Genomic DNA, 16,166 nt, shown 5'->3' on the forward strand with positions numbered 1-16,166 from the left:
CGACGAGAGTCAAAATGATAAAGTCATCATAGTAGTTTCTACCGGTCAAGATGGCCGACATGACGTCTCCGAAAAGTGAAGCCAAAGCCTCTCAATCGCCTCCTGGTGGCTGGCTGCAGTACAGCTCATAAACCTCTTCTCCTCCATGTTAGCAGATGGGAAATAGACCAAACTAAAAAATCAAAGTAGACGTTAAATAATTAAGAACTATATATTTAAAATGATAATTATCAGCTCCCATCTCACTGATGTTTGGTCAAGTGTTTCTGATCAGTTTGGTATTAATCAGTTTGGAGACTGACACTGACTCCTGATTGGTTAAGAGCGACTCTTTGTCTTTAGTATGAAATCTTCAAATGTCCTTTTTTATAAAACAACGAGACATAAAGATCAGATATGGCAGCAGAATAAATCTGAAATCAAACAGAAACTCTTAAATTACAAATTCATAATCATTAGATGAGGAAACATGAAAGAAGAAACACTTATTTTCAGAAAACTGTAAAACGTGACGTCATCAACAGTCTGAACCAGAAGAATCTTAAAATGACAGATTAAGGAGAGAATGGTTCGTGTTGCACGTGCAGCTGATGTTGTTTCTGTGGCTTTAGACTAAAGTGCCTATAAAGCTTGTTGTGGGTCTGTGTTTTTATCTGAATCTTGTTGAACTGAGGGCAGTGATCTGCTGGGCTCGCTCACACGGTGCCTTCCATCTGCGTTCTGGTGAAGGTCCGTCTGGGAAGAGGTTTTACCGAATGTGTGATTGTTGCTGCAGGACGTCGATGCTCAAATCTCCTGAGCAGATTCAATGTTGATGTGAGGATGAGACCCGGCTGTGATCAATAAAATCTTTTCTAATGACTTGAACCAGTGTCACATTGTTTTCAGTGATGTTTTGTCAACTGACCTGTTTTTACATCTCTGTGCCGGCGCCACCTAGTGGCTGAATGTGTCCAGATTGTATGTCTGTCCCATTGTTGTGAACACAATATGTCAGCAACGCCTTGAGGGAGCTTGTTCAGATTTGGTACAAATGTTCATTCAGACCAACAGAAGAACTGATTCGATTCCAGTGGTCAACGGTCAATGAATGTCCTTATAGAGAATATTAAGAGTATATATAATAAACTGTTTTAAAGTTAAACTGTGGATTTAAAATGTAACTTTATTTTCTTTAATCAGCCTTTTTGGGTGGCTTTGTCCCTGATTCGTTTTTATTTTGAAAGGTAAACATAAGCATTTCCTGTAGCGGCTTTAATTGTGAAGGGGAAGCGGATGTGTGTCAGATCAGCTGTTAGTGTGTGCGCGAAGGGCTGAAGCTCAGTGTGCGTGTGACAGCAGCAGGACCAACTCACTCCTACAAGCACCGGTACCTTCTCCCGTTAATCCGCCATCATGGATCTGGACCTGATCTTCGTTATTCCCGCCATCCTCTTCACTGTCGTGGCCATTTATTTCGCCTGGTCGCTCCTCAGTAAAAAGCCCGACGCCTCCTCCGCCGCTGCCCGGAACAAGAAGCCTGAAGTCGGCTACGGAGACGACGTCCCTCCGTCCAGAGCTCTGGGGCAGCAGCTCCGACCCGAGCCCGACGTGTCCCCGCGGACTGAGCCTCCTGCTCCGGCTGAGAAGATCCAGGACGTCCCGGTGAAGGTCAGTTTAGTTAAGATGTATTATTATTATTATTGATCAGAAGCTTGAATTAGTTTGTTGATTAGTGAATAAAACCAGAAAATGACAAATTTATTTAGCTGTTTTCAGTCAGAAAAATAAAATGAATGTGTAATACAGAACAAAAAACTATAACTAAATATTGATTAATACATCTTTTTTATTCATATATTACCTGATAAAATTAACTGAAAAGTAATAATTAAAAAATGATATAAATAAATAAACCTGACATGAATCAATTCATCGAATAGTCTTTTAACAAACTACCAAAATGATAAAAGCTAATTAATTTCAAGTTTACTTCAATTAATCACAGTTTTGTCTTCATTAAAACGTTTTTATATACAGATGATTTTTTTAATCAAGACAAAACTGATTTCTTGTCAAAGTTCAGTTGAAGTGAATTTGCTGTAATAACTTTGGTTCATTGTGTGTTTGATGTTCCTTTGATGTAACCGATCCGTTATTCCTCAGACGTTTGTTAAGTTTTGGTCTCGGTATAAGAACTGAGTTGTTGGTCTGAGAGGAGCAGATACAAGTTATTAACAGTGATTATCACGTTTCATTACTGAGTCGATAAAACGTCAGAGAACTCTTAAAGTCTCGTTACCCTATTTACAATATTTCGCCTGATGCATTTCCTTCTTCGTGTCTCCGTCCACACTGATGCATTATGGGTCGGCCTGGTGTCCACACATCTTCAGCCTCTGAATCAGAAACTTCTGTGAACGCTGCTTCATTTTACCTTGAGAACTTCAGGTTTGCTGGTTCACACCTTGTTTGATATCAGGTGTGAAAGGTTCCTCAGACCAGAAGAGGGGTTCTGGGTCTGCAGCAAACTGAACCAGGGTTCTGTTCGTTTACAGCGACTATAATGATGTTACCCTGGCAACCAAATCAAGCTTTATTCAATTCCTCCGTTCAAACAGAAAGACCACTACCCCCCCAATTGACAGCACCCCCACTTCATATGCCGTCTACAAACCAATCAGAGTCAAGTACAGGTAGACTCCGCCCACGTAGGTGATGACGACAGGAAGCACGTATGTCAGACTAAATTCTTTAGTCCCTAAATTAAAAAGTGAAACCAGAACTAACAGATCAGATGAAACATGGAACAAACACATGAAGCTGGTTCAGACGCCCCCTGGTGTCTGGACATAGTTAGTCCTCTGACGTCCTGCACGTTGGCCCTGATGTGTTGGATCTGTTTGACCTTTGTCCACTTTGAGCTGCGTCCTTTAAAAAGCCAGAGGAATGTGCTTACTGCCGCTGAACATGCGACGGATACATGGATCCTATATTTACACATGTTCGTGGTGTCACATGTCTGAAATGGACTGTGAGAGGGGGTGTGTCCCCTCCACATGACGTTTGACAGCTGGGACACAACGCTGGGCTGGACAAGTCTCTGATTGTCCCACAGTATCTCAGGACAAGTCTCTGATTGTCCCACAGTGTCTTCAAGTCTGTGATTGTCCCACAGTGTCTTCAAGTGTCTGATTGTCCCACAGTGTCTTCAAGTCTCTGATTGTCCCACAGTGTCTCAGGACAAGTCTCTGATTGTCCCACAGTGTCTTCAAGTCTCTGATTGCCCCACAGTGTCTTCAAGTCTCTGATTGTCCCACAGTGTCTCAGGACAAGTCTCTGATTGTCCCACAGTGTCTTCAAGTCTCTGATTGTCCCACAGTGTCTTCAAGTCTCTGATTGTCCCACAGTGTCTTCAAGTCTCTGATGGTCCCACAGTGTCTTCAAGTCTCTGATGGTCCCACAGTGTCTTCAAGTCTCTGATGGTCCCACATGTCTTCAAGTCTCTGATGGTCCCACAGTGTCTTCAAGTCTCTGATGGTCCCACAGTGTCTCAGGCCGAGTCTCTGATTGTTGAATTAGTTTTTCAGTAGCACGGTTCTTTAACAGTCCTCAGAGCGATGGACACAGTGTTCGACATGTCCTCATATTAACCAGCTCCCACAGCTCAGAGTCCTGGAGGTTGAACCACTAACCTGTGATTCCCGATGTTTTATCAGGTTTCCACAAAGTCTCGTCTCATATTTTCATCTCAGCGTGAATCTGAAGCTCTGACTTTGTGGATTTAATGTTCAGCCACCTGGTCAAAGACAGTGTTGGTCTTTTGTCCCGATGGTTCGACGGCTTCATCATGTTTTCTGGAGTCTTTGTTCTCTGACGTATTGAATTAGAAATGAAACCTTGTGAGTACTGACCCCTCAACACGCTGTCTGTCTCTGAGCCAAATATAAAACAGGCCTTTTCTGCGTCTTCAGCCACACCCTCGTCCTCACTGAGAACCTTACCCAACACGCACGCCCCTCAGCTGTCTGGCAGCCGCCGCACTGCATCATGGTACATTTTGACCACATAAAGGACGTCTGTGTGTTTGTGTGTGGCTGAAACACAGTGAGTCTCGTTGTTTGATGACTGAAGCTGTGTGACCTACAACATCTACGCCGCTGCTTCGACCTCTGCTGTAGAAATGTTCCTCCAGGGTCTACATCCTTATTTTACTTCCTTTTGTATTTCAAATATAATCTCTAAAATCTGTAAAACCTCCGTTAAAAGGTAAATCAATAAACCATAATAAATCAGAAAATAACTGAAGTAGTGTAAGAAATTGAATAAATACAAAAATGTGAATTTTTCACCCAAATGTTGTGAGATGGTTCATCAGCAACATTTGGTGGTGCTGTCTTTTTAATCTGTGCCAGTAAAGTGTCGCAGAAGAAGAGATTGAAACTTTGCTGTGAGGAAGGTTCCAGTCTCGTAATGTCTTCGTCCTTTATCAACGTGTGGTGAGAACGAGCTGAAGTGAAACTGGAGTTAAACTCTCGTGTTTCCTGCTAATTCTGATTCGATGTAATCTATTACTAACCAGCACTGCACAAGCTGGACGTATGTCGGCGTTTATTTACTTTGTTTTTATCATCAGAATCAGGGTTTATTGCTCGTTACGTTTACATGTAAGAGAAATTCGCTGCATAGATATAGAAATATAACAAATAGCAAACAATATAAAATATAAAAATAGTATAAACACTAGAACAGGGTTGAGATGATAGAGTTTGACCGATCACATTGATGGTTCAAGTAAAAAGTGGACGAAACAAATGTCCTGAGGTCTTAGGACGATTGTCTCACTTTGACAATCTGTTGGTCTTTAACTCTTAATGATCAAATGTCCAAACACCAACGCTCCCCAGGCCGGTGTCCTGCTGTCGTCCTGCTCACACATTCACACATCTACCACCCTGCAGGCGCCTCATGCATCAGACCAGTTTGGCTCTTTGACATTTATGTCGTTAGCATGTTGTCCTGTTCCTTCTTCTAGAGTTACAGAGTCACAGAGTCACAGAGTCTAGAGTTACAGAGTCTAGAGTTACAGAGTCACAGAGTCACAGAGTCACAGAGTCTAGAGTCTGCTCCGCCTCCGGCTGGGCTGCAGCTGTATAAGGTGAAGAAGACGACACTGAAACTGTCTCAGAGTTTCAGGACGTTTGTGCTGATCTGGTGAATGAATCTGTTTCCGACTCATGATGTGTTCGGACTTTTAACTTCTCTCGTTCTTTGAAAGTGACTCACGAGTCGCTGCTGTCGGTTCAGCTCCATATATGGAAACATGAGTGTGTTGGAGGCAGCTGATCTCACACGTGCATCTTTCTCACGTTCTACATCCCAGAGATGACAACAGAGCAACAGCAGCAGTGTGTGTGTCAGGACCGCAACACATGAAGTTGTGTCTCTAAAGTTAATTTGTCATGTTTCCAAAGTGTGTTCTGAGGAACATGTGGGAACATCCAGGCGAGGGGCGGAGCCTGTAGAGCAGCAGGGGCGGAGCCTGTAGAGCAGCAGGAGGCCGGACATGACGTATAAACTCTGCTGTGGAAAGATCAGTGTTGTTGTTTACAGCTCATCCACACCAGCGTCGGCCCTCATCACCAAAAGATCTGGAACCTCCTCGTGTTTCCAAGTTGGGGAGTTCAGGGACAGAGTCCTGTGGTGGGTCCAATAAACGAGACGACGCCTCAGAGGAGACGAGTCTGTTTGAAGCTCGGCCTCAACGTGTGTGTGTGTGTGTGTGTGTGTGTGTGTGTGTGTGTGTGTGTGTGTGTGTGTGTGTGTGTGTGTGTGTGTGTGTGTGTGTGTGTGTGTGTGTGTGTGTGTGTGTGTGTGTGTGTGTGTGTGTGTGTGTGTGTGTGCACGTTAGGAGTTTTGTAAAATAATAAAGTTTAGTGTCTCATATTCTTGATTTCCTGTTACAATAATACAGAAGATCATATTATAAAGTTTGTAATCTCAAATTAGTATTTTATAATCTCGACTCAGTATTATTATATTATTAGTATTTCGTAACCCTGATTTATTAGATCTTCTTCTTGGTTTGGTAGTTTTAATCTTCTTGATTTAACATCTCATATTCTCATAGATTTATATATTAAAGTCTCGTGATATTGATTAATCGATAAAAACCTAGTTTAACTGAGTTTTTCCATAATTTCCTCTGATGCCGCTCGTTTGATTCAGATCATGAGGAACTGAGTCACAACAGAGTGGAGCAGCTGACCAATCAGGCTTCATCGGGGGGGGTCTTAAAGAGACAGGAGCTGAAACCAAGTGTTTGAGACAGAGGCTGAAAAGAGGAGCTGCAGCGTGGACACTGAGGACAGTGGTGACAGAACTTTATTATGACAGAACTTTATTATGACAGAACTTTATTATAACATAACTTTATTATAACATAACTTTATTATAACAGAACTTTATTATGACAGAACTTTACTAACAGGTAGACGACTTGTTCATCGTCCTATGACCTCTGACCTCAGAATGAACCCTAATGACAGATTTTTCATTAACGTGAATATAACATCTGAATATATATTGGTTCAGTGCCTGAGTATTAGAAGAGGATCGTCTCAGCTTGAACCATGAAACATGTTATTCTTTAATTATTTTCTACTCAAGTTGACATGAATTTTATAAACATGAAGTTAAATTCAAATCAAACCAGTTCAGAAAACATAAGTTCATAACACACGTGTGTTTGTCTGGAGAAACCAGGACTCAGCTCTTGAGCAAAGACAGGTGGAGTGGACGTCTCTGAAAACACAGATGTGAGTGTGAGTCCGGCGGCAGGAAGCGAAGGCTGGTTTGGGCTCAAGAGGTTTTCATTTGTCTGAATGTCGGCGGCAGGCGGCAGCCGATCCTCGACGAGGATCTGCACCTGACAGTTACTGTGTCCCAGGTCAGAGGTCAGATCCTGGTACAAGAACCTCTGTGCTAAGTGGGTTTTAGACTCATCTGACTCGTCTTGACTTTCTGACCAAGACGTCAACGTCACATTAAACATGAAACTGAGGTTTCACAACGTGTCACACAGACTCACAATGCACTACACAAAAAGAACACACAATCAAAACAACACAACAAATAGATGATGATAAAAAACTCCATCTCAAAGAAACTCACTGTTTCAAAACCTTTTGTCTTTTCAGGTTGAACCAGAACCAGTGAAAGAACCAGAACCCGTCCCCGAATCAAAGCCTGTCCCAGAACCCGTCCCAGAATTAGTCCAAGTCCCAGAGACAGAACCAGAACCAGTTTCAGTACAAGAAGTAGCTTCTGTATCAGAAGCTGTTCCAGAGCCAGAACTTGGGCTTGAACCAGAGTCAGAACCAGAAGAAGTCCCAGAACCAGTAGAAGTCCCAGAAGCAGTTGAAGTCCCAGAAGCAGTTGAAGTCCCAGAACCAGTGTCAGTATATGATCCAGAGCCTGTGGTGGAATCTGAACCGGTACCTGAAGTGGTCTCGCTGGTGGAGGAGTCTTTACCTGAGCTGATCCCTGGTTTCACAGAAGAAATCCTGCTGACCCCTGAACTCTTGATTGAGACTGAAAGAGAACCAGAACCAGAGAATGTCCTGAACAACGGTAAGTCTGCTGCATCCGGATCAGAATGAGGACAAATCAGCGGCAAAGGGTGAAACCACAGACAGTTGATAAAAGAAAAGACGTAGGTCCAGAAAGTGAAGCAGTGCAGAAGAACCTGAACCCAGTTTATCGTAGTAAATCTGTGGAATCTAATCAGTGAAGAGAGAAACAGCAGCAGCTGATAGGTCACTTCCTGTAGATCAGCTTCATATACAACACACACACACACACACACACACACACACACACACACACACACACACACACACCTATCATATACAAATCTATACACTTAAAATAATGAGAAGATCAAGATCACAGGAAAAATAACGTATTTTCATCTGATACACATGAAGTGTGTGTGTGTGTGTGTGTAAGATAATAACTCTCAGACAGTACATTTATAATTGATGTTGTCTGTTGCTGATGTGACAGATTCAGTAGCGTCTCGTTGTAACTCGTTTGTTTCAGACGTGGCTGCAGCTGAAGATCAGGTCAAGTTCACTCCTGGAAAGAAACAGAGCAAGTTTGAGACCCTGATGAGCAAAGAGGAGATCAAGGAGGAGCAGAGGTCAGTTCACTGTCACTCTTCGTCCTCACTTCACTCACATGACGTCTCCCTGGTGAAGAGGACGGCGTGATGCTCGACTCTCAACACGCTAACGCACAAACACTTCCTGTTTTATTTAGATTCTCCCTCGCATGAACTTAACTGGTTGAACCGAGCAGCTTGAGCTTGTTCGTTCAGGGAGGCACGTTTGAAACGTCCGTCCATCTGTCTGGCCGTCCGTCCATCTGTCCGTCCGTCTGTCCGTCCGTCCATCTGTCCGTCCGTCCCATCTGTCTGTCCGTCTGTCCGTCCATCTGTCTGGCCGTCCGTCCATCTGTCCGTCCGTCTGTCCGTCCGTCCATCTGTCCGTCCGTCCATCTGTCTGTCCGTCTGTCCGTCCATCTGTCTGGCCGTCTGTCCGTCCGTCTGTCCGTCCGTCCATCTGTCCGTCCGTCCATCTGTCTGTCCGTCTGTCCGTCCATCTGTCTGGCCGTCCGTCCATCTGTCCGTCCGTCCATCTGTCCGTCCGTCCGTCTGTCCGTCCTTCTGTCTGTCCGTCCGTCCTTCTGTCTGTCTGTCCGTTATTTATACCTGAGCTCTAAACGGGGGCGGATCCAGGGCGGGCTCTGTCCCCAGCTGAAATCTGATTGGCCCCTGAAGTGAATTTTTGTGCAGCGGTTTTAGTGATACTATCTTTTTACACAGACGTGCGTTCGATTTCCTCGTCCCCTTCAACCAATCACTGTCTTTTTTTAAATTAAATTCTGGTTTATTGAGACAACGTTCGAACTTTTCTTTTTGGCTGCTTCAGTGATGAAACAGTTTGAGTTTAGAATGATTTAATAAAACTTGATTCTGTGGGACTAACGTGCACAGGCCTGAAGCAGCAGTGAGCACAGTGGTACATAATCCACTGGGCCACATGTTCAGTGTCGGACGCCTGAAGGAAGCTTTTCTCTGAGTGGAAGGAAAGCGGCGAGTGAGTTCACAGTTTGAGTTCTGGGGGGTTTCTCTCAGCTGATTGGATCTGTTTGATGAAGACGTTCCTGCGTCTTGGCAGCGAAGCCTCGTCACGTTCCTGTGGAGTTCTTCAGGAGCAGCAGAGGAAAGAAACACTTTGTCCTGAGTTTATTTCTCTTCATGTCTCTGAGTTGTGTCTCGGGACCAAATGATGTAACAGATGAATACATATTTCCCCTCAGAGTGAGACACTTCCTCATTCCTTCTCCTCTCTGTAAGTTTCTGTCCGTCCACCGTCTGTTACCGTGCCAACACCGTCAACACATCTGCAGCGTCCAGTCGCAAATAGACCAAGAACCAGTGTGTCGTATGTAATATATCCAAATCTTCAGGATTCACGATTACAGCTGTCAATCATCACGTCTCAGCCCAGTTTTTATATCTTCAAATAACTGATTCAAACCAAACTGGTTGTTTGTTCAAGTGTTTCTGAGAACGACCTGAAATGACTGAAACATCTTTGACAAACATTTATTTAACATTTACTTTGATATATTTTAGTTTGATCCATGTCCCATCTGCTAACATGGAGGAGGAGGGTTTTATACTGCAGCCAGACACCAGGGGGCGATGAAGACACTTCAGCTTCACTTTGGAGGAGCTGTGTTGTCATATTATCTAAAATCTAAAATAAATGTGGGAGCAAAAAGTGTCCTGAATTATAACATTTAAATGTGTTTTTGTCTCTGATCGGATCAAAAGACGATTTCTTCTTAATTCACGACTGAAATCTTTGAATTGTTGCTCCAGTGTTTGATGTCTGACTTCCTCCACCTTTATCTTTCAGGATAGAGCTTACACCCGATTTTACTTCTCTATAATCAACCTCAGCTGAGTTAGGAAGAGATGGTAAGGTGACGTTTCTCTTAAGTATAACCTGACCTGTTTACCCAAACCTCCACCTGACCTCCATCTGACCTCCATCTGACCTCCATCTGACCCCTGCCAAACCTCCACCCAAACCTCCACCTGACCTCCACCTGACCTCCATCTGACCTCCATCTGACCCCTGCCAAACCTCCACCCAAACCTCCACCTGACCTCCACCCTTCCTTTAAATCAACCCCTCAGTCTGATCAAACCAATCACAATGCCCGCGTCAATTGGAAATAAAATATTTTATTCAATATTTACAAAAAACTGTTTATGATTATTTCCCAGTGTTACAGGCCCCTCCCATAAAACCATAAAACCAGGCCCCTCCCATCTTCCCCACACGAGTTCACATCTAGTTAAATTTTATCTAAACAAAAATCCAGGATGTATTTAGTCGAGTGAAATCGATACTGGATTCTGATCAATCTATTTCTATCAGCTTCTATCTGCTGACAGGTATTAATTCATAATCAATAAACTCCTAATCAATCATCTCCCATGATTTTAAAATCGTATTTCACTGATTTAATTTAACAACATTAACTTGTGTTTATTCATTTAGAAAAGATCCTGTGACATTGGAAAGAGAAACTTCAGAAATGATCTGAAACTAAATAAATAAATCTCAGGTTGAAAGTGGTTCTTGGTCACATGGTTCAGTGTCACCAGCTGTTACACCACCGCTGCGTCTCAGGCTCCGGATGGTGAACTCACTTTATCCTCTTATAAGACAATAACAAGGATTCAAACCAGCAACTCCTCAGGAGCTGGAGAATCCACTGAGGGTCACGTGAGGTCAGAGGAGACGAGTGAGCAGGAAACGACAGAACAGGAAGGAAACATCAACGTGGACCAGGAAGTAAAACTGTTTCATGTGAAATATCAGAGTTCTGATGTTTTAGAAACGACTTCACAATACAACAAATAAATATAAATGTGAGTTCATGTAACAGGAACATTAAACATCAGAGCGTCGTCAAGGAAACGTTCGTCCTCTGTCAGTTTCAAAATAAGTTTCATTAGTTTGTTTTTTAGTTCTAATTATTTTTTAAGTGCCCCCTGCTGCTTGTGCACCAGCGCCCTCTACAGGACAAAGTTTTGCTTTATGGTTTTTGTTCTTTGTATTGTTTCATTCAGATTTATTTCTTTTTGGCTCTTTGATCTTTTTCTTTTATAAACTCTTTTTGCAGGTTTTTTAATCAAAGCTGTTAAATCAATAATATTTCCTCACGTCGCTGTTGAGCATATTCCAGGTTTAACAGCTTTGAATTCATGATTTTTTATTTATGTTCCGATAAGTTCACGACGTCAGCAGGTTCCTTCCTCCGACTTTTCGTTGAATGTTGCGTCTGCATCACGTGACCAGCTGTGCTGCTCCGCTGCTAACCCTGCATGCTGCCGCTAACACCACAGCTAACGGTGAGTCGCTAACATCTGGAGCTCCTCACATCTGTCAACACACAAAATGTGTCAGTGATGCTCCACATCGCCCCCTAGGGACTTTCATTAGAAATAGTAACATAATAACAACACTGAAAGCAAATGTTTAATTACGTAAAGTAAAGTTAAAAATAATTTAAACTATTATATTGTATCCAGCAGCAGATAAGTAACATTTTCAATAAATAAAATAAAGATCAGAGCCAAATTTATTTGAAAACAGGTAAGTGATACATTTATTTAATCAATGTCTGTGTTTTCTTTTTGCTTCTCCAAACTTTGTATTCAATAAAACTTTTGATTAAATTTGATGAGACGGATTCAGAGTGAAACTAAACTGATGAATCAGCTGTTTCTTATCTTAACTGTTTTAAAGACACAAATACTAAATGTTATATTTGATAGATTTACTCATTTGATCTTTTCTTGTCAGAGCTCCTGAACAATGATCCACACAAGACGTCACGAGCTTCGTCTGTCTGACGCAGCGGATCGTGATGAAGAGGAGGAGGAAGAGGAGAAGTTTGTAGGAAATGAAAAATCTGCTCGTCTTTATTTTTGGTTCATTTGCTTTGTTTCCTCTTTGGCTCCAGAGTTTGAAGAGAAAACGGCATTAGCCTCAGAAATCTGCTTTTTTTTATAACTTTCTTTCTGTGTTAAAAGATTTTTCTGTCAAACCCTGAAAACAGAAACGTGTGTGTGTGTGTGTGTGTGTAGTTGTGTTAAAGGGCAGAAGAATGATTGTGCTGTGATTTGATTAAAACTATTAAACTGTTGAGTTTGGTTTAAACATGAAATAAAAGTGTGAAACGTGCACGTGTCTGTTGTCGTGTTTGTTTTTGAGGATTCAGTAAATTCTGGATTATTAAATTATATTGTTGTTCAAATCTGAAATTTGCTTATTCTCATTTACTTAAAGAACTTCATTCAGTTTACAAATGAATACATTATAATCGAGTTGTTCCAGCTGCGTTCAGACTCAGTGGAAAACTCCTGAATCTGAATTCAAGGAGACGTTCTGCTCTTCTTCATGTGAGTTATTACTGTCAAATGTTTTCATGCTCCAAAGCTCCGAATCACTGTCCTCATAGTGTCCGTCGCTGCAGCTCCTCTCTTCAGCCTCTGTCTCAAACTCTGGGTTTCAGCTCCGGTCTCTTTAAGACCCCCCTCCCTCCTGATGAAGCCTCTGATTGGTCAGCTGCTCCACTCTGTGATTGGACCTTCGCTCTCACTTTGCTTGGCTTCGTTAGGGGGCGTGTCCGAAGCAGCCGCTCAGCTTGTCTTGGAAAATGTTTCATATTTTTTCTCATTTAGTTTCCTGGTTGTTTTTGTTCATTTGGCTTCGTACTGAATTAAAACAGTTTAAAAAGTGAAAATAACAAAGAAACTCAAGTTCTCTGACACAAAAACCCACGATGTAGTAAACGGTGATTTCCGTGGATCTTTTCTTCGTTAGAACAGTCGTCAGACACGACTTCCTGCCGCCATAATTCTGAACGCCACCCGACAGCAGCACGTTCACATTGTACGTGTGTGTTTGTGTGTGTGTGTGTGTGTGTGGACTCATTTCCCAGGGTGCAACAGGAGCAGCTGGCGGCCATCTTCCTGCTGCTGAGGGAGAACCAGGAGGCGCTCGGCGAGGTGACGGAGGGCGACATGGAGGAGCAGCTGAAGCTCTACTCGCTCTGAGACGCCGTCCATCACTGTTACCATAGCAACGCAAACCTCCACACAACCGAATGTAAAATGTCGTAGACGAAACCTGAGACGCTGATTTATTATCGGATTATATTTATTTATTTTATCTGAATCTGTAAAAGAACGAAAGTATCGTGTGTGGAGTAAAAATACGAAGCAGCACAACATGTAAATACTCACATGAAGTACAAGTACCTCAGAATTAGTTTTTTATTTATTTGGGTTTTTAAAAAGTTTTTAGTTTTTTTCTCTCGATCTTTTTAAGTTTTCTGTCGCTGAAAAAAACAAACGTCAAAGTTTGAATTGAATTTATTGAGAACGTCTTTATGCTAAGCTAAGCTAAGCTTCTTTGGTCACATTTGTTGATCTTTGTTTTTGACATTTCAAAAACAAAGTTTGCACTGACGTAATTCACATAATATGACTCGAAAAAAAGTGTATACTACAACTTTTTCCAGAAATATACGGGTTTATTTCTCCTCAAATATTTCTGCTTTTTGTTTTAGCTTTTTTGTAAAGATATTACGATATCTATAAAAAAAATGTCTTTAAATGTAGTTTTTCCTGTTAAACTCTTGAGGCTTTTGAAATGTAACAAATTCATATCAGAATATTTTGAATTTAATGCCTTTTTACTAAATAACTAATAACCTAAATATTAAATTTATATCAGAATAATTTGACTTTCTCCTTAATTAATAATTGAGTTTCTAAAAAATACCCAAATATTACTATTTTTTTAAATTATAAATTTTATATCAAAATATTTTAACTTTCCTCAATAAAATAATAAAAAAATTCTCTCCAATATTAGGACTTAAAAACTCCTCTTCTCAAATTATTGCAAGTATTTTCTCAGTATAAACGAATATTAAGACGTTTCCTTTGTTACAACCTTTTTATGAGAATATTATAACTTTACTATTTTCTGTTTAAGAGACAAAGAGTTTTCTCCCTTGCTTGTAGAGGCACTGTTACTGCTGCATTCTGGGTAACGTGTTTTTTAACAGTTTTTGGGGCATCGTCCGTCACTGACGATCAACGACGTCAAGATTTTTTTTTTAACGTATACAATTCAACCAACTTTATTTATTGTGAGTTGTATTTCAGATTTTTTCTGTAAAAACTTTTTTCTTGATAATAAAAATATGTAAAAAACTCGATGCTGTGGATTTATTCTGATGAAAGAAGGAAAAACTCTTGATTCAGTAAAACGATGGTAAATGTTCGTGTTAATTGTTGATGTGTAAAATTCAAACCGACATTTAGTGACATCTAGTGGTAAATGTGAGTATTGCTACCTACTGAATGGATTTAAAGATTCTTAATGTCAGACGATTCAAACACTAATGAAAATATCACGATTATTAAATATAACTTACATTTCATCAGTACAATAAACTGCAGGTTTAAACATCAGAACATATAAAGTGATATTTTTTACAGTGAATAATGAATTAAAACATAAATTCTCAGACTCTGATGTAGACGCTTTTATTATTATTGTTTTCTTCTGTTTTTAAGTTTCTGTGAAGCTGAATGTTTTCAGTTGTTGATGAAGATGAAATGTTAAGATTATATATAAAATCCAGAGTTATTTGATGTCTACGTTGTTTATAACGAACAGAAAATGAGAACATGGATGAAACAGGTGAGCTCAGACCTGAGGCATCATGATTGACAGCCGAGACTCACTCATGATTGGTCGAATGTGTGTGTGGGCGGGACCTCGATTCCAAAGCTCATCACTGCCGCACAGACTCTGACTGTAAATGACGTCATCACCACCGCCACTGCTGGGCGGCTGTGGCTGAGGGGTAGAGCGCTCGTCCTCCAACCGGAAGGTCGGCAGTTCGATCCCCAGTCTTCCCCATCTGCATGCCGAAGTGTCCTTGGGCAAGATGCTGAACCCTGAATTGCCCCTCACAGACCAACAAAGTGCTGCTTATAGAGAGAGTGTGTGTGTGTGTGTCTGTGTGTGTGTGTGTGTGTGTGTGTGTGTGTGTCTGTCTGTGTGAATGGGTGAATGTACCGTAAAGAGCTTTGAGTGCTATATAAATACAAACCATTTACCAAGATGGCAGCGTTTGTATCGGAGAGACTTTGGCTTCATTTCTGGAGTAAAGACGTCATCTTTATTTACAGTGTCTGATTGTTTGATCGCCACCAGGGGGCGATCCAGATGTCTTCCCTGTAGAGAGCTGTCATGTGAAGCATCTTTGTTTATTTCTCTGTTTTGTGTTGAGACTTTAGTCGATAAAGTTTTAAAATTATTTAAGTTTATTCACAGTTTAAATTTGTTGTTTTCAGTTTATTAAACTGGATCCTGTGTTTTATTTCTAATTTTAAACGTAATATTTATTACAACACTGCTACGTGTGTGTGTGTGTGTTGTCATGTCAGTGAGCAGACAGCAGGTGGCAGCATTGATCAGATGAACAGAAGTTGATCAGACAAAAACAAACTGAGTTTTTCTCTTTTTTCTTTGACGTTTTAAAATTATTTCTGCTGATAAACAAACACATTTTTCATCTTTAAAACAGAAAATATAAAATAAATGTTTTAAACATAAAATCAATGTAAAAATAATTTCCCCCATAAATCCGGTTCCCCCTCTTCAGAAACTCTACTACTACTACGACAATACTACCACTATTTCTACAACGGATAATAATAATAATAAAAAGAATAACAATCATTTTATTATAACAATATTATTATTATTATTTCTTAATAAGCTAAAGTCTCATTATTGAAAAAATCTAAAAGTGGTGGAACAAACTTGGAGAAAGAAGAAGAATCATCATAAAGCATCGTGTTTGATTCCAGGTTAATGAGTCAGTGAATTAAAATTGTATTTAAATCAAAGTGCGAATATCTGGATATATGATCAAATAAAAAATAAAATAAAAACAAGAGCCAGACGATCACCGGAAAAGGGGGCGATTGACTCTTCAAAATAAAAGCAGCC

At 40.9% G+C, this 16,166-nt stretch overlaps 1 protein-coding gene across 4 annotated transcripts; it reads left to right on the plus strand.

Annotated features, from left to right (window-relative positions):
* The first annotated feature begins 1,305 nt into the window (after positions 1-1,305).
* si:ch73-366l1.5 (FILIA-N KH-like domain-containing protein) lies at positions 1,306-14,356 on the plus strand. 4 transcript variants are annotated; one of them, XM_035180612.2, is made up of 5 exons: positions 1,308-1,650; positions 7,179-7,611; positions 8,083-8,182; positions 9,969-10,030; positions 13,072-14,356. In XM_035180612.2, the coding sequence occupies exons 1-4, from the start codon at positions 1,396-1,398 to the stop codon at positions 10,000-10,002; spliced, it is 822 nt and encodes a 273-aa protein (XP_035036503.2). In that variant the 5' UTR covers positions 1,308-1,395; the 3' UTR covers positions 10,003-10,030; positions 13,072-14,356. The 4 variants fall into 4 exon arrangements, with proteins under 4 accessions (XP_035036502.2, XP_035036503.2, XP_035036504.2 ...); XM_035180613.2 differs by lacking the exon at positions 13,072-14,356 and adding an exon at positions 11,931-12,311; XM_035180611.2 differs by lacking the exon at positions 9,969-10,030 and having other exon boundaries at positions 1,306-1,650.
* Positions 14,357-16,166: the final 1,810 nt, after the last annotated feature.

The sequence above is a fragment of the Hippoglossus stenolepis genome, chromosome 16, assembly GCF_022539355.2.
Source record: "Hippoglossus stenolepis isolate QCI-W04-F060 chromosome 16, HSTE1.2, whole genome shotgun sequence".
Taxonomy (NCBI): Eukaryota; Metazoa; Chordata; class Actinopteri; order Pleuronectiformes; family Pleuronectidae; genus Hippoglossus; species Hippoglossus stenolepis.

What these genes read in the sequence shown, in the direction of transcription:
- si:ch73-366l1.5 (XM_035180611.2), top strand. Translation starts at nt 1,396, where the DNA reads ATGGATCTGGACCTGATCTTCGTTATTCCCGCCATCCTCTTCACTGTC. An exon ending in TCCAGGACGTCCCGGTGAAG is followed by an intron (nt 1,651 to 7,178) that starts GTCAGTTTAGTT and finishes TTGTCTTTTCAG; the next exon opens with GTTGAACCAGAACCAGTGAA. An exon ending in AGAGAATGTCCTGAACAACG is followed by an intron (nt 7,612 to 8,082) that starts GTAAGTCTGCTG and finishes CGTTTGTTTCAG; the next exon opens with ACGTGGCTGCAGCTGAAGAT.